We start from the raw sequence: 18139 nt of genomic DNA, 5'->3' as shown, positions 1-18139 counted from the left end.
TTGTTGACGTTTTGGTCAGGTCACCCACAGGGACATGCACAGACAGACACTAGGTAGTGCTGGAGCATCCTTTCCTCTGGAAAAAATATGAAAAAGAGAAGTGATTTACATTAAAAACTAGAGTTTAATATGAAGTTTTAGGAATAAGTAAAAATAATTAGATGTTAGTTCTACCCTATACCCACGATTTCAACAACAAAGAACAATAGCAAAAAGGTCTTTTACTTGAATAATTGTCTTATCAAAATAGAAATAGGCATCAGCACACAATCCGCATCACCTGATCTTATACACAAGATGGCACTGTTGAGAAAAAATACAGTTTGTCTATCATAACACTGAGATAGAGTACATGGAGTCTGAAGAAGAGTAGGGAATCTGTTTACACCAGGTGTTGTTTTTATGAGAGGGAAATAGTAGAAAGAAGAAAAACCCCTTCTGATTTGAATCTTGGATCTGAACTCCCACTTGCATTATCTTCTGAAAAAAGTGAGGGAGCTGGACAAGAATGACAAACAGAGAAGAAAGAGAAGTTTCTCATGGATTAGCTGCTTAAACTTGTGTTTTATTCTCATGGGCACTACTAATGCTCACTGGGCTGCCTGCTTTTAAATAATAGTGACCATCTGCAGTTCATATTTCAGTTCTTCAGCTGCTTAATGTCTCTGAAGGTGATGAGTTTGAACATATTGGTGAGCTTGGGTTGTTCGTGTGAATTGATAACTAAAGTGCACAGAGGAACAAAATGAGTGTTCCCTGGACAAAGCACCCATCCACCCTCCAAGTGTAATGGCCAAATGTTGAAAGTCATTCAATATCTCCTGATATAAATTCTGTGGCCCAATAAACTGAAGATGTTTCTAAAACAGAGAACAAAGAAATCAGACAGTAGAATGACAGGAAGGAGCTGATGTCAAATCTGAGTTTTAAGCAGATCTCCATTAGTGAGTGCCGATCTAAATCCCTTTGGACGAAACAAATAGCCTCGGACAAGAGGCTGGTTTTTACCAGGTAACTGAACACTATCTCCTCAGAGTGGAACAGTAGCCATCCAAAGAAGCTATTTAGCTAACAGAGTTTTTCAGGGGTCTTCAGATCAATGTATAACCTTGAAGTATCTGTGCGCCAACTTGCACTGCTGGATTTCTGGTAAAAGCATGAGAGCGTTACTTGTTGTAGTGATGACTTTGTGCATGTTTCTGAAAAAGAGATGCCTGAAGTTCATCATAATGAAAAGTAACCACCAAACGTGGGTATGTATCTGTGATGATTATGGGGATGCTGAAATAACTTTTGCATGTTTAAAAATATGTCTACTCTTTCTATCTTTGCACAAGGGAAATTTTGTCACCTGATGCTACACTGAAAAACACGCACTGGATGGTCGAAGAAAAAAACGTGGTTCAGGAAGTGGTTACACAGCTAAAATGAACCTGCAGCTGCTTATTTGAAAGTTTTTGTATTGAGCATATGATGGACGATGGACAGCATGCAGCTCCTGATAATTTGGTGTACTGCCTTTATTTGCATTTGTGGAGAAAATGAAGGTAAAGTTTTTGTTTTTCTTCAACTTCTTTAGTTTAAATTTTAAGAGAAGTCTGTTAAGAAAGCAACAGAAGAAATTTTGTTTGAGCGTAATTGAGACTGCGCACTTACGTGATAGAAATGGCAGGTTTGTTTTCTTCAACTAATTTATTATTTATTTGTTTTACTGATGAGGTTAAGTCAAGAGTCGATTAAAACGATAAAATGACAAATTGTAAGAAAAATATTTAAATAGCTACTGGATGTTTATGTTTTCATAAGCTTTAAAGTTTTTAAAACTATATTGTCTGGTGTAATCTAATAAACAAACAATAGTTATATAAAAAAAGACCCTGTGATAATTCTGTTGTGTTTTGTTGAATTTTATCGAAAATGTCTGGAAATGTTTGGCAATTAACACTTTACTAAAATCAAAATAAGCATGATTTGGTACTTGACAGTTCTTTGGAAATTGTGTCATTAAAATCAAATTCATCTTTTGAAATTACAGTTTCTTCATGTGATGTGATGGCCGAAGTACGAAGAGGAGAAACAAAACGTGTTTCCACTGGACAAAATCTGACAGTCGAGTGTCCCGTCAAACACTGTGGGGAGTCATTCAATGTCAGATGGTTTAAATTCTCTAAGACGTTAAAGAACTGGGAGGCCATTCCAGTTATGGAGAACATAAAAATCACACAGAAATACAATAAAGAGAATCTGATCTCATATTTAAGTTTTGATCAGGTTTCCATTAATGATGACGGCCTGTACCGATGTGCTTTAGGACACAGTAACGAAATAGTCGGCCATTCCATCAACATCTCAGTTTCAGGTATTTTTTTCCAAGATTTATCTTTGACATGCATCCATTTGGTTCATTGTGTGAATCGTATCTGTTTTCTTTTATTGCTCAAGAACTAAACAAAGGAGTAGAAAACGCTGATAATGATGCAGGTAAGAAGCTTAATGTAATTTTACACATTTAATATTAAAGCTATTTTAACATTGTTCTTTCATGCATTTGGCTCAGACAGCATTGATGACGATCGCTCCTCGCTATCCATCTTCTTGATCTGTGTTACCATTATATTTGTGATCACCGCAGCGATAGTGTTGATCCTCGTGTGCTTTCATGGCTGGAAACGTAAGACTATTAATTTAGCAGTGGTTCTTCTGTAACTGTTACAATATTTGCATCTTCAGTCCCCTTTAACCTTTTTTTTTTTTTTTACAGAAACGTGGACTTGCAACAATAAAAATCAAGCGGTAATGTAAATCTATTTTACATAGTGGAGGAGTTTTGTTTGGATTTTGAAACAACTCTTTAGGGTTATGAAAATAATAAGAACTCCGAGATGGTAAAGTTAATTTTAGAAAATGAGGATTGCAAACTTTGTAGTGCTGGGGTGCCATTAAATAAGATGCAATCATAGCCCCCCTTCACACCTGGAAAAGACTAAAATTTTAAGTCAGCCAGAATGTGAACGGTCTTTAGAGATGCTGAACAATGTACGTCTTGAATAAAACTTTCATAAAACTGTGGGTGTTGATTGTCCTGCAGCATATAGTACAGTCCAGAATTATTCATACCTCTGCCAGATTTAGATTTAAAATGATTTTTAAATTTGTTTTGTTTGTTGGTTTTTGTAATTTCTATCCTTCTCGATAATCCACAAAGAATATGGTATTACAGCACCTAAACCCTTCATGTAATTGATCTAATTCCAGTTTTTTGCATGTTTTTTTCATTCTAATCTATTAATTTAAGCAATTACCTGCTAGCGGTATAAATAATTTGTGGATTAACTGTGTTTATATCTTGAGTTTGGCATGAAGCAGCTTGCTGGAAGTTATGAAAGTTTATCTATATTGTGAGTTGCTCACCCTTCTTGCTGTGGACTTTGAGCTAAGATATGCTATAACAAGGTCATCATGGTTTTGCTGGACTTGCTCCACATTATTTATTATAACAATCCTTTCAGCACAGTTGTGTGCAGTGCATCCTGGTACCTTTCTGACTGCAACTCAATGGATACGTCCCTGAATCTAAAAAATCTTTCCTCACCCATAAGGAAAGTGCCATGCTCAGGCCCCTGGCACATATAAATACTTATCCATTAGATCTGACTTATTGAAAACTTGTTTTGTTTTCAAGAACTCAGTTTACTACGTTAAACACATTTAATAAAATAATTACACACAGTCATGTTTTTAAATATTTATTTTTGATTAATTACAGTGATGTTTTATTTACAACTAATGAGAAAGTCATTTAAGATTACAGTATTATATCAGACCAATATAAAAATACATATTTTAGTACAGAACTGTAGACTTAATGAATAGTGTGTTTAATATTGGCTTAAAGGTTGTTATTTTCAAAAGGTTTCTGAGAAACGAGCCTCATCACATGTTCAAATTTACAAAATTTACTGAATCTGAATTGATAAATTCAGAATTTGACTGAATTTGTCAACCTGCAGTTGAAATGGCAAATGATTTTGTTAAAGATGAAACACAGGCATCCTATTTAGAGATAAGGAATCAAGAAGAATAGGAAAACTTTTGAGTTGGAACTCAAAGGTTTTAATATAAGTTTGTAACACTTGCAACATGACTCATAAAAAAGCAACTTCACGCTTAAAAGTCTCAGTGTAATAATGAGTGGTGTATTCAAAAGCAGAAGTGTTTCCTTCTTTACATGAAGGCTTCAACTAATGGTAAAGACACATCAACCCTCTATCTCTACAGAATGTTTTTGTAGATTTTAGGTGAAACATCCAAATGCAGGTCTTATTGTTGGTGGCATTGTGATATGAGGGACAAGAAAGAAGAAGAGAAAAACCTTTCCACTGAGAGTTTAAGATCATCTTGACTTTCTTCACCTTTAAGTAATTGTGCAGTTTATCATATTCATATACAGTAATGTTTTTTTTCTTTTTGTAAAATGTATTTGCTTCTTGCAGGAAATATCTACACATATGACACCGGAACTCCCCAAGACGAGCTCCTCTTCTTCTCCCAGCCTGCGAACTCCATTCTCAGTTCTGAACGACATCTATTCTTCAAGTAAACCAGAAAAAACATCAACATCAACATCACCTGCTCTTGCTCTCACTGGGAATGTTGCAGATATAGCAGCTAATAGTCAAGCTTCTAACTGTGCAGTGTATACCATGATCAACTACCAACAATGTGTTTCACCAGCCAGAAACGACACAAGTAAGCAGGATGAAAAAGCAAATTGCTGTTATCAACGCCTTAAAAGTTGAGTATTTTTCACTCACTGAGAATAAGTAGGAAACATCCAGACTTGAGCAGAAGTATAGATGGTAGATGTGCAGAACATCAACTTATGCATTGGATGCTGGTTAAGGACAGTTACATTTAAAGTAGACATGAGAGGCATCAAAAGATAGTTTTTTCTGTGCATTTATCATTTCATGTTATAATCTCAACAATTCAGGGACTTGAAACACTGAAAGTATTATTATTTTAAACAAGTATAAGTTTTGCATTACCTTTACTTGCGATTATTAAATGTCTGAAATGTTATATAAATTCAAAGAGCAATATCGAGAAAAAACCCACAAGACCATTCTGTCACATATTTCCTGTACAACATATTCATCAATGGCGAATGTTGTTTCTGATGTTTTTGCCAGGTCATCCATGTAATAGAGCTCTTGAAGACACATAGACTTGTGAAATGAAGGTTAAGAAGAACTGAAAAACTAATTTGTTTAAGACAAAAATAACATCTGACATGGGTTTACAAATAGACTGAGCCTTTGTCCTCAGAGTGAGATGAAAGAAAAAGTGAAAAAGTGATACATTTTGAATTAAGTATGAAGGAGAAATTTTTCAAGTTGAAACTGAAAACTAGTTTAATATGAAGTGTGGAAAAATATGTAAAATAATACGATTTTAGTCCTGTTTTTTTACCACAGATGTCAGCAATAAAGAACTGAAAAAAATGCCTTCTACTTGAATATTTTTCTCATCAAAACATAAATAAGCATGAGCACACAAACAGCATCTCCTAATCGTCTACACAAGATGGCGCTGTTGAGAATAAAAACAAAAAAAACACAGTTTGTCTTGTTTCACAGAGGACAGCGTCGATGAAGTCTAAAAAAGAGATGGGAGTCTATTCGCACCAGGTGATGCTTTTATGGTGTGGAAAATAGTAGGAAAAAGAAAACATGCTTCTTCTGTTACTTGTCTGGTCAAAAACAATAACATGTCATAACGTACGTCAGTCAATCCCACATGAAGTCCATGTTTCTTCTTAAATAAACATTAATCCTAACAGGCTTTCAAAAAGTTTCGGTTTCATCTTGAACCACTTCTATAACATCAAACATTTATAAGGGATCTGTGCCCCCAGTTTTGGGATATAAAATGGGTTGTATGGTTTAATGGTCCTCATTTGAAACATGAATGCTCTGGGACAAAAACAAGTCTCTGTTTCTGTGTGGACGATTTCTCTTAAAATTATGAGTTTATGCGTGTTGGTGTTCCTGGTTTTTTTTTTTTTTATCTGTCATGAGAGAAAAATACTGATTCTGTTTGGTTAATGTGTAAAAAAGGAAAAGCTTTGCTGTGGTTACAAGCATTGATCCAGTGTCCAGAAATTTCTTTGTGTGAGATGTTTTTCATCTGTGCAAATCATGAATTTCTTACCTAATGTTACTGAAATACAACTTGGCCAGATGGCTGACGAAAGCACCTGGGAGGCCAGGAGGTGCTGAGCTTGACACAGATTTAATGAAGTTGCAGAAGTTTATTTGTGAGATTGGTGATGAAAAAAAAATCAATGCCACCTGATGCAAACTCTGTTGCACAAACTATGGAAAATATTCCTGAAGAAGAGAACATAGATGTTATACAGAAGCATGAAAGAGAAAGGAGCTGATCTCAGATTTGAGTTTTAAGCGGGTGAGTGATGACAGTATACCAAGGTTCTGTAACCTGAACCTCAGTCGCCATAACTGGCTTTTTAGACTTTCCACATTGATTTAAATAAAATTAGCAGAAAATTACAACCATTAAGTCATTGTTTTTAAATATAGATATAGAAACAAATACAGAGTTTAGCAGTTTTGTTTCCACAACAAAATAAAGCTAAAAAGCATCAGTTCTTAGACCTGTTTTTTCCTTGTCATTTTGAAAACATCATTGTTATGTGCTTCGGGCACATTATAATTATTTTTGCTTATTTTCTTTTTTCTTTCTAGATTGTTTAGTCCTGACTTTAGTTGGATGACTTATGCTCTGGAGTTTGGATAATTCCTTTTTGTAATGTAATTGGTCTCGTTAATTTGTGGCGCTGTTGGACCGCCTATAAATTGGCTGGGTTTAGACATGTTGGTAGTCGGCCCTTCCGCTCGCTCCACCACCACCACCATCGAGGACGCGTCCTGACGCGGTGCGCGCACATCCCCAGTAGCTGTCAGCCACTGTCTGCCATGTGGTTTTTTTTTAGCCTTTGTTTGTTTTCCGTTTTTTGTTGTGATTTTGGCCTGGTGGGACCAGTTGTCCTGTTTTCGATTCTTTCTTTTGCAGTAGATTCCTTTTTGCCACAGTCCGGTACTAGTAGGGGCTTCGACGGCCCTGTATAGGGTTGGCCCCCTGCTGTACCGTTTTGTTCTTTTTGATCGGCTCACCAGGTCCACCTTTCTGTTAATACTTTTGGGATTTTTGTTTTCTTTTTTTTCTTTTTTTGGGACACGGGAAACTGGGGTTATCTCACTCTCTTTTTTTTCTCCACAAAAAATTAAAGCAGCTAAACCAAAAGAAAAGTTCAAGAGAGTTTTGAAATAAAATAATTTTTTGAACCCTCAGTTTTGCCTATGTGTCCTTAAGTATGTTGTGCCCTTGTTGGACGTAACATATTTATGGGGGCTCGTTTAAACAAAGTTTACCTAGCAACTAGTTGTGTCCAGAAGTTGTTATGTTGGTGGGGGTTAACCTGGTTTTTCTGTGCATTTTGGAACAGTTGGCGTGTGTTGCGATGGTTAATTAGGACATTTGGGCGTAGTGTCCTGGTAGTTTTTTTTTGTACATGGGTTTTCGGTAAAAAGTGTGGCTTGATTCTATGGCCTAGACATGGAGTTTGACCTAGATGAGTTTGTTAAAAAGCCCATATTGAAGTCCTTAGGTGAGTGCACAAAGGATCAGTTGCTGTTAGTAGCCGATCAGTTCAAGGTTACAGTAAATAAACGTGCTAAAAGAGCAACAATGGAAGCTGAGTTGTTAGCAGCACTGGTTCAGATTGGGATTTTTCCTGCTACAAGTTTACCAAAAAGTCTTGTTGGGTCTCAATTGGAAGCTTCGTTGCCTGACGATCCAGTTCGTTTGAAGAAATTTGAAGTTGAATTAGGACGGCTTGCTTTGAGAGAGAAGGAACTGTATCTTGAACAAAGGAGACTGGAGATACAAGCCGAACTGCGTTTGAAAGAACTTGAGCTTGGTGCTGGGTCTTCCCAGTTTAAATGATTTTGATGTTTGTAAAAATGTTCGCTTGGTTCCTCCATTTAATGAGCGGGATGTTGATAAATATTTCATGCTGTTTTAAAGGGTGGCACTCACACTTAAATGGCCTAAAAATGTGTGGACTTTGTTGTTGCAGTGTGCAGTAAGTGGCAAAGCGCAAGAGGCATATGTGTCTCTGTCTATGGCAGATAGCCTTGATTTTGACAAAGTTAAAAGTGCTATTTTGCGGGCGTATGAATGAAATACGCGATACGCTTCAAAAAGCGTTACGTATCGCCAAAAATTTCTCAAATTGAAAAAACATTATTGTTTGAAAAATTATCTAAGTTCATTTACTTGTGAGTTTATTTGAAAGGTTATGTTTTCATATTATTATTTTGTGTGTTGTTTACTTGACTTCTTTTCTTCCGTGATACACTATTAACTATTTTTAGGATGTTTGCCTGGAGGCTAAAAACGTTTACACATTCCTGTGTTAACAGCTTTCTGTGAAACTGATTGGTTGCGGTCAGCCTTGTGCCCTTGTAAGGGCATGTCCACAGAAGGTTCCAGAACATCCTGTAGTAAAGGTCATTGGTCAATTCTTTGTGTGAAAAAGCCCAACTTCCTTCCTTGTAATCATAATAAAAGGCAGTGGGGACAAAGAGCCGACGGAGTTGATCACAGACAGTGTGTGACGGTGGTTCTCCGCATCTGGCTCTGCTCCCCTCTTCTGCAGAAAAGTAATTTGTGTCTCTGGTTGATTCCTTGTAGGTTAGGAACTAAAATAGACCTAACAATTATAATAAAACATATGTAGATTTTGTCAGAGATAAAGAAATTCTCTTTGATAGTTGGTGCTCTGCTAAAAATGTTGGGGACTTTGCGCAACTTAAGCAGCTCATTTTAATGGAAGACTTTAAAAACAGCTTGCCAGAGAAATTTGCCACCTACTTGAATAAAAATAAAGTGTCAGATGTGTCAAAAGCGGCAGTACTCCTTGAGGAGTACATGTTAATGCACAAAGGTAATTTTGAGCGATCACATGTCTTTAATAAATTTGAGAAGTCTGAACATAACGGGAAGGAGTGTGCAAAACCTGTTTCGCTCGTATCCAATCCACCTGCAGCACTCAATGGCGTTGAAAGTAACTCAGACCATGTGTTGGATTTAAAAGCTAATGTAATGTATTTTTATTGTAAAAAGAGAGGACACATTGTGGCTAACTGCCCGGTATTAAAGAAAAAGAACACTAAGCCGGTTGCTCTAATTAAAACTGTAAATCACGCTACCCAGTCACTTTCAACGAACAAGTCTTGTGAGTATGCTGATTTTAAGCCTTTCCTCATGGACGGATTTGTTTCTGTGTCTCTTACTGGTGAGAAAATCCCTGTAAAAATATTGAGGATACTGCTGCTTCTCAATCCTTTATTTTGGAGGGGATTTTGCCGTTAAACGGTGACACTGCAATTGGTTCTGATGTGCCAGTTTGTGGTTTTGGCATGCAAGACATTGGTGTTCCTCTGCACAAAGTCGTGATCCAGTCTGAGCTGGGGTCTGGTGAAGCTGTGGTTGGGGTCCGCCCTAGTTTTCCAATAGCGGGCATCTCCATGATCATGGGCTACGACTTGGCTGGAGGGTGAGTGTTAGTTACTCCAGAAGTTACACCCGTCCCGGTGTTGAGCACCTGTCCAGATGAGCTCGTTCGTACATTCCCTGACGTGTTTACATCATGCGCAGTTACGCGCGCAGCACTTAAGCATCAACAAGAGGACAATAAAGATGACTTGGACTTGAGTGAAAGTTTTCTGTGCAACGTTGAATCCGAACATGTCCCATTAAAGAAAAGTGTTGAGGAGGACATGTTGGATGCGAATGCTCTGTCATTTTCCAGACAACAGTTGATGGAGCTCCAAAAACCACAGGGCATACTGACACATTCATATGACAGAAATGAGGGATTTTGAGCTTGGTGACAAAGTGTTAGTGTTACTTCCGGTTCCTGGTTCCAGCTTACAAGCACGCTACAGTGGCCCTTATGTGATCAAGAGGAAGGTCGGAGATGGAGATTATCTGGTCTCTACTCCTGATCGGAGGGTCAGACTGGGTCCCCCACACCTCCACTACTCTGAGCCTGAACACCGGATCGCCACAGGGTTGCGTGCTCAGCCCACTTCTCTACACCCTCTACACTCATGACTGTGTCTCCAACCACCTCAGCAACAAGATCATAAAGTTTGCAGATGACACGACTGTTGTCGGTCTCATCTCAGGCGGGAAGGGGGAGCTGGAGTACAGGGATGAGGTGAAGCGGCTGTCAGAGTGGTGCAAAGTCAATAACCTGCTCCTCAACACCTCCAAAACAAAGGAGCTGGTGATCGACTTCAGGAAGAACAAAACGGACATCCAGCCTCTCACCATCAGTGGGACCTGTGTGGAGAGGGTCCCAGTGTTCAGGTTTCTGGGCATGGAGTTGGAGGACAAGCTAACCTGGAGCACCAACACCAAGGAGCTGTTGAAGAAGGCACAGCAGAGACTGTACTTTCTGAGAATACTCAAGAAGAACTGTCTCCCCTCAGACCTGCTGCAGGCCTTCTATCACTGCTCCATAGAGAGTGTGCTCACGTACGGTCTGTGTGTCTGGTATGGCAGCAGCACATCTGTGGACAAGAAGGCGCTCCAGAGGGTTGTTAGGGCAGCAGAGAGAACCATAGGCTGCCCCCTCCCCACTATGGAACAGATTTACACTTCCAGGCTCCATAAGAAAGTTTTGGACATTTTAAATGACTCTTCACACCCTGGCCATGGTCTCTTCCAGCTGCTGCCATCAGGCAAGAGATACAGAGCAATAAAAACCAGGACAAATTGCCTAAAAAACAGATTTTACCCGATGGCAATCATGGCACTAAATTCAAAGGCATAAGAACTTCTGCTCTTGACACCAATTTGTTATAAATGTAAATTCTGTTGCGACACCTCCAGGCGCTGCAACCATCTTCTGATGTCTAAGTTTATTTCTCATTTTGTACTATTCATTTTGGTATATTACGTATATACACATAACCTGCATCTTGTTTAGTCCTGACTTTAGTTGGATGACTTTTGTTTAATATACTTTGGAGTTTGGATAATTCCTTTTTGTAATGTAATTGGTCTCGTTAATTTGTGGCGCTGTTGGACCGCCTATAAATTGGCTGGGTTTAGACATGTTGGTAGTCGGCCCTTCCGCTCGCTCCACCACCACCACCATCGAGGACGCGTCCTGACGCGGTGCGCGCACGTCCCCAGTAGCTGTCGGCCGCAGCTGACGTCTCCAGCCTGCCATGTGGTATTTTTGTTAGCCTTTGTTTGTTTGCCGTTTTTCGTTGTGATTTTGGCCTGGTGGGACCGGTTGTCCTGTTTTCGGTTCTTTCTTTTGCAGTAGATTCCTTTTTGCCATAGTCCGGTACTAGTAGGGGCTTCGACGTTTTCCCCCTGCTGTATCGTTTTGTTCTTTTTGATCGGCTCACCAGGTCCACCTTTCTGTTAATACTTTTGGGATTTTTGTTTTCTTTTTTTGGGACATGGGAAACTGAGGATATTTACCTCTCTTTTTTTTTCTCCACAGAAAATTAAAGCAGCTGAACCAAAAGAAAAGTTCAAGAGAGTTTTGAAATAAAATAATTTTTTGAACCCTCAGTTTTGCCTATGTGTCCTCAAATATGTTGTGCCCTTGTTGGACGTAACAATCATACATCATTTTCCATTTATATCAACATCCCATCGAAGAGAATGTATTGGTTCTCTGTTAGTATAAGTTGCATTTTTATCAATAGAAATAGATATGAAATGGTGGTTGTTTAAAAATGACATTACATGTCCAAAAATAGATATTTATAGATATTTATCAAAAGTAAGATGTCTTTTTTGAAACCGTAATATAACTGTTGTCGCTCTACATGAGTTTTGTTTTACTGGACTCCAGGGAAAAATGGCTCCGGATTGTAAATGGTTTAGACTCACATCTATACATGTGATTTAGGCATCTTTTCAGTTTGGAACAGTAACCATCAGATGAAGGTATTGTGTTTTTTTTTTGTGGTCTTCAGATCAAAGTATAACCTTGCTTTTGCATTGCTGAGCTTTTGGTAAAAGCGTTGCTTGCTGCAGTGATGATTTTTTGCATGTTTCTGAGGAAAGGTGATCTGAAGTTCATCATAGGAATGATCAAGTGCAGGTATGTATCTGTGGCGATCTTGGGAATGTTGAAATAACTTTTGCGTGTGTATTTTTTTTCTCATCTTTGCACACGGGTAATTTTGTTACCTCATGCTATACTGAAAATCATGTGCTGGGTGGTCGAAGACAGGAAGTGGTTAACTTGTCACAAGTAAAATGAACCTGCAGCACCTTATTTGAAAGTTTTTGTGATGAGCATGTGATGCACAATGCAGCTCCTGATAATTTGGTGTGCTATGTTCATTTGCCTTTTCAGAGAAAATAAAGGTAAGGCTTTTTTTTTCTTTTACAACTTCTTTAGTTTTAATTTAGTAAGTTTGTCAGGAAAGCAGCGGAAGAGATTTTAATTGAGACTCAGTATTTATGTGACAGCAATAAATAAAACCAGATGGCAGGTGTTCTTCTGTTAAAATGAATTAAAATAGAAACAAACCAAAAAAATTATATTGATTTATCATTTATTTGTTTGACAAGGTTTAAATCAGAAGTCAATTAAAAAGAGAAAACTATCTAAAAAATACTCAAATAATTACTGGATGATTACTGTTTTCATACACAAACATCTCTACATGTTTTTTAAAACTATATTATCTGTTGTAATCTAATAAACAAAAAATAGCGAAATTAATAAAAGACAACATCATAATTCTATAGTGGACCAAATGTTTTCCTGGTATTAGAAAAACATATCTCCAGAACCTTAACATTACTCTGTTTTATTTCATATTATTTATTAGTAAAAAGGTATCGTATTGGTTGTGTTTTGGTAAACATGTTATGATGTAGATGTAGTATGTTGTATACAGCGAGAGCTTCACCCAATTTCCCCATTGGCTTTGGCTTTTTGTGAGTTTAAATGAATTATCAGTACTTATTACACTTTCAGAGTCTTTAATTCTTTGATTTTTTTTCTTGCATGTCTTGGTTCTACCCATATTGTCCTGATAGAGGACAATATAAAATAAAATAATATATATCATGTTAGTGAATAGTTTTGTGTTTAATAATCCCTAAATCATTGTAGACAATTAGATGTTTTTTTAAAAAGTGATTCACTTAAGGTTTGTTTGTGTGAAATCAAAATATTTTTATTAATAGAAACTGCCTTTGTTGCTTACATTTCCAAACAAATAAACAAACAAAACAATTTTGTCAAGAAATGTTTGGTCCTTGTTTATGTTAACAGAATTGGGAATTAATGTCATATCTTGAAGTAATAAACATCTTTATCTTAATTAAAAATAAGTATGATAACATATACTGTATTTGACAATAAATTTGAAATTGTGTCATTAAAATCAAATTCATCTTTTGAAATTACAGTTTCTTCATGTGATGTGATGGCCGAAGTACGAAGAGGAGAAACAAAACGTGTTTCCCCTGGACAAAATCTGACAGTCGAGTGTCCCGTCAAACACTGTGGGGAGTCATTCAATGTCAGATGGTTTAAATTCTCTAAGACGTTAAAGAACTGGGAGGCCATTCCAGTTATGGAGAACATAAAAATCACACAGAAATACAATAAAGAGAATCTGATCTCATATTTAAGTTTTGATCAGGTTTCCATTAATGACGACGGCCTGTATCGATGTGCTTTAGGACACAGTAACGAAATAGTCGGCCATTCCATCAACATCTCAGTTTCAGGTATTTTTTTCCAAGATTTACCTGTGAAATTCATGCATTTGGTTCATTGTGTGAATCGTATCTGTTTTCTCTTATTGTTCAAGAACTAAACAAAGGAGTAGAAAACACTGATAATGATGCAGGTAAGAAGCTTAATGTAATTTTACACATTTAATATTAAAGCTATTTTAACATTGTTCTTTCATGCATTTGGCTCAGACAGTATTGATGACGATCGCTCCTCGCTATCCATCTTCCTGATCTGTGTTACCATTATATTTGTGATCACCGCAGCGATAGTGTTGATCCTCGTGTGCTTTCATGGCTGGAAACGTAAGACTATTAATTTAGCAGTGGTTCTTCTGTAACTGTTACAATATTTGCATCTTTAATCCCCTTAAATTTGTTTTTACAGGAACGTTGACCCTGAACAACCAAATTCAAGAGGTAATCAGTTTTACATAGTGGATTTTTGTTTAGTGTTTTGAAACTTCACATCTTCTTTAGAACAATAACAGGAACTGTGAGGTAGTGTAGTCAGTTTCCAAAAATGTATCATGCATAGTTTGTAATGCTGGGTCATAATCAAACAAGACGCAGTCTGTTAAATGCCTTTCACACCAGATGAAGGCGACGCCACATCAGTGAAACGCAGTAGGCTCTGCAGCGTCTTGGAGATGTTTTATAGTACACGTCTACTGAATTCAATTCAGTTTATTTATTTAATCTAAAAAGCACCAATTTAAAAAAAGTCAACTCGATCCAATTATACATAGACACATTACCTCGGTATCAAACAATCCAGTTATATTCAGCTTATTACTAAAGCTGGTTAAAAAGTAGCAGATTGGATGAGGCTTAAATGAAAGACACTGCATCTTGTACAAACAACTACTCTACACGGTTGGGCTTGTATCAACAGCAGAAAATCGTTTGCATTGTGCCGTTGACTTACCAGAAATCCCTCATACTGGAAATGCAGCTAGTGACAGCGGAGTGGAAACTCTCCCCACCGCCTTTTGACAGAAAGAAACCTCCAGCAGAACCTGGCTTAGTCTGAACCGCCATCCGTCACGACCGACTGGTTGTTTAAGAAGCCAAAGCAGATATACAAAAAAGAAACAGAAGCCCTAAGCTAGGAATATTTTCTGCATTAAAGAAAAGTAAAAAGTTAATGGCAGGAGTAGAAGAACATTAATTTGTTTTGGTGCAGTCTCTCAACCGATATGGCCCTCCAGGAAGGCATCAAAGCTTAGCAGAACAGCAAACCGGACTTAGCTTCAATAAACATTTAGAAACTGAGAGAAAACTTAAAATATCAGTAAATAATGCAGTAGATGTAGATGAGAGGACAGAGAAATGATCAGTTTTTCCTCCAGCAACCTAAGCTTAAGGCGGCATGACTTTGAAGATTGCTGAGGACAAACCACTCTGACTATAAGGTTTATTAAAAAGTTTATCACATAGAGCATGAGACTTCTGTAATATACATGAAACTTCAGTGGGAAGATAGTGATTACCTGGTCGAATACAGCTGAGTCCACATTTATTCATTCATAGATTCAAAATAGTTTGTGACAATATTTGTTTCTGATAGGAAATGAGAAAGGCATTCGTCAAAAAGAATACTAAATAATTCAATAAGATCAGTTGCAGCATGACTTATAAAAAACAACTTGAGGCTTCAGTGTCTCAGTGTAGTCAGTGGTCAGTTGAAATATAGCAGTCAGTTGAAATGCAGCTGATAAAAATACTGACGGTGTTTCCGTCCCTACATCAAGGCTTCAAATATTGGTAGACAGAAACACCACTCTATATATATAAAAAAAGTTTTGGTAGATTTTAGCTGAAACATCCAAATGCAGGTGTTCCTGTAGAAAGAAGCAGAGACAAACCTTTCTAGTGAGAGTTTAAGATCATCTTGACTTTCTTCACATTGAAGCAGTTGTACAGTTTATTATATTCATATAAAGTAAAGTATTTTTTTATTTTATTTTCCTCTAGCAGGAAATATCTACACATATGATACCAGGCCTCCCCAAGATGAGCGCCCCTGCTTCTCCCCGCCTACGGACTCAATTCTCAGTTCTGAACGACATCTATTCTTCAAGTAAACCAGAAAGAACAACATCACCATCGCCGGCTCTCGCTCTCACTGAGAACCAGCTGAATGTTACATACACAACAGTGAAAACAGAAGCACCTAACGTTGAAATGTACGCTGTCATCAACCCCCTACAACGTGGGGCAACAGTCAGAAACTACACATGTAAACACGACGCAAAGACAAATTATGCCGTTATCAATGTGACTTAAAAGTTGAGTATTTTTCACTGACTAAGAATAACTTAGAAACATCCATACTTGTGTGGAAGCGTCATGGAACGGTGTTGGTTAAGTGTCAGTGCAGAAAGAGGGTTGTGGTCATAAAGCTGTTACATTGAAGGTAGACACGAGAGGCATCAAAGGATAGTTTTTTCCTGTGTATTCATCATTTTATGTAATTATAGTTTCAACAATTCAGGGATTTGAAATGTTTAAAGCATTATTATTTTTCTTTTTTTTTTACTAATATATGTTGTGCATTGCTATTTTAAGATTATTAAATGCCAGAAATGTCACATGACTTCAAACAGCAACTTAAAAAAACCCCCACATAAAGCCATTCTATCACACATTTCCTGTATAACATTCCGTGTGTCATCATGTCTGCACTGACACAAATTTCCTAACTTGTAAACCACAGTTGAGTGCTTTGGCTCAAGACTACAGGAAATTGAAGGTCGAAAGAATAATTTTTTCTTTTTGCGTGGTGAAACGACCATTCATTTGTTCTTAGCTAGGTGACAGGTACCTGATTTCTGAGATAAGGACCTGATTGTTTGGGTGCTAAAAATAAAATCACAAAAGAGTTGGTCAAATTCATATTTAACGATAAAAAATATTTAAGATCAATCAAAAATTTTATTACAGAAACAATCAGCATACACAAGTATCCTATAATTGAAATGTACACAAAAGGCCAACAATAAAATGGATTTTAGAGTATTAAAGAAAGGTTTCCATCCATCCATCCATTTTCTGTTCACCCTTGTCCCTAATGGGGTCGGGAGGGTTGCTGGTGCCCATCTCCAGCTACGTTCCGGGCGAGAGGCGGGGTACACCCTGGACAGGTCGCCAGTCTGTCGCAGGGCAACACAGAGACATACAGGACAAACAACCATGCACACACACACTCACACCTAGGGAGAATTTAGAGAAACCAATTGACCTTACAGTCATGTTTTTGGACTGTGGGAGGAAGCCGGAGTACCCGGAGAGAACCCACGCAGGCACAGGGAGAACATGCAAACTCCATGCAGAAAGACCCCGGCCGGGAATCGAACCCAGGACCTTCTTGCTGCAAGGCAACAGTGCTACCAACTGCGCCACTGTGCAGCCCTAAAGAAAGGTTTGGTAGATTTTAATTCTTTAATATGAAACTATTATTTCAGATAAAGTCAAAATTATTCATACCCCCATTTGACCAACATATCACGTTTGACTGGAAGTATCATTAACTTCTTGAAGTGGTTGGTCAGGCTACCAGTCCACATTCGGGTTGATAGTCTGTGGAGGGAGCAGATGACTAGAATGATGGGAAGGACGCCCTCCAACATGAAAGAGTTGGAGGTCACCACTAATAATGGCAATAATAATTTTTCAAAAATTGTTGAGTTTTAGAGAGCTGAATCTGAAATAAAATGCAATGAGAGTCGCAGCAACATGATAATTTATTGGATAATCAAATAAATATATATTTTTTCCTGACATTTTTTATGAAGCTTTAAATAAGAAGAGTTGCTGATACTCATCTGAGTTCTGTCTCTTGATAGATGTCTGTGTACTTTTAAATTTTTTTTAAAATCAAAAACAAACTTCTAGCTTGAGTAAAAATAATTCTAAGCCTAAGTTTGCCTGGAAAATTTTTCATTTTTCTGGATTCATGATGCCAACGGACTGGGATGTAAATAGCTGGGGGGTCTGAGCGCAGAGTTTGCTTAACCAACTTTATTTGCACTTTGATAAACTGGGACATACGAAACTCTGTCAAGGTTATCTTGTAAGATATAAAAAACATTTCTATTGGATGAATTTATTTGTTTTACTTCATAAGACGTAAATAATCAACTTTGAGGATAAGTTTCTATGAAGAACAACAGCAACAGAAACACTGGTAGAATCTTGATAATGTTTTGTATTTTATCAAATACTTGTGGTTTCTATTGAAAAAAAAAACAAAAAACAACAA

General features: G+C 37.4%; 1 protein-coding gene and 1 long non-coding RNA gene across 3 annotated transcripts; both read left to right on the top strand.

Moving 5' to 3' along the window:
• The first annotated feature begins 1287 nt into the window (after positions 1-1287).
• On the top strand, positions 1288-17744 carry LOC114147556 (B- and T-lymphocyte attenuator-like). 2 transcript variants are annotated; one of them, XM_028022037.1, is made up of 7 exons: positions 1288-1547; positions 2036-2359; positions 2443-2481; positions 14068-14181; positions 14264-14295; positions 15853-16906; positions 17300-17744. In XM_028022037.1, exons 1-6 carry the CDS (start codon positions 1481-1483, stop codon positions 16162-16164), a joined length of 888 nt encoding a protein of 295 aa, XP_027877838.1. In that variant the 5' UTR covers positions 1288-1480; the 3' UTR covers positions 16165-16906; positions 17300-17744. The 2 variants fall into 2 exon arrangements, with proteins under 2 accessions (XP_027877838.1, XP_027877839.1); XM_028022038.1 differs by lacking the exons at positions 14068-14181; positions 14264-14295; positions 15853-16906; positions 17300-17744 and adding exons at positions 2558-2671; positions 2762-2793; positions 4494-6254 and having other exon boundaries at positions 1290-1547.
• LOC114147557 (uncharacterized) lies at positions 12152-13748 on the top strand. Its single transcript, XR_003596074.1, has 2 exons — positions 12152-12489; positions 13546-13748. It is a non-coding gene; the product is annotated as an uncharacterized LOC114147557 (long non-coding RNA).
• Positions 17745-18139: the final 395 nt, after the last annotated feature.

Source organism: Xiphophorus couchianus, chromosome 7 (genome assembly GCF_001444195.1).
Source record: "Xiphophorus couchianus chromosome 7, X_couchianus-1.0, whole genome shotgun sequence".
NCBI classification, from domain to species: Eukaryota; Metazoa; Chordata; class Actinopteri; order Cyprinodontiformes; family Poeciliidae; genus Xiphophorus; species Xiphophorus couchianus.
Note: the sequence above shows the minus strand (reverse complement) of the source record. Positions and strands in the feature narration are given on the sequence as shown.

Bases quoted from the DNA above. Each gene is read 5' to 3' on its own strand.
- LOC114147556 (XM_028022037.1), top strand. From the start codon at position 1,481: ATGGACAGCATGCAGCTCCTGATAATTTGGTGTACTGCCTTTATTTGC. The intron at 1,548-2,035 runs GTAAAGTTTTTG...TTGAAATTACAG, and splicing joins CATTTGTGGAGAAAATGAAG to TTTCTTCATGTGATGTGATG. The intron at 14,182-14,263 runs GTAAGACTATTA...TTGTTTTTACAG, and splicing joins GTGCTTTCATGGCTGGAAAC to GAACGTTGACCCTGAACAAC.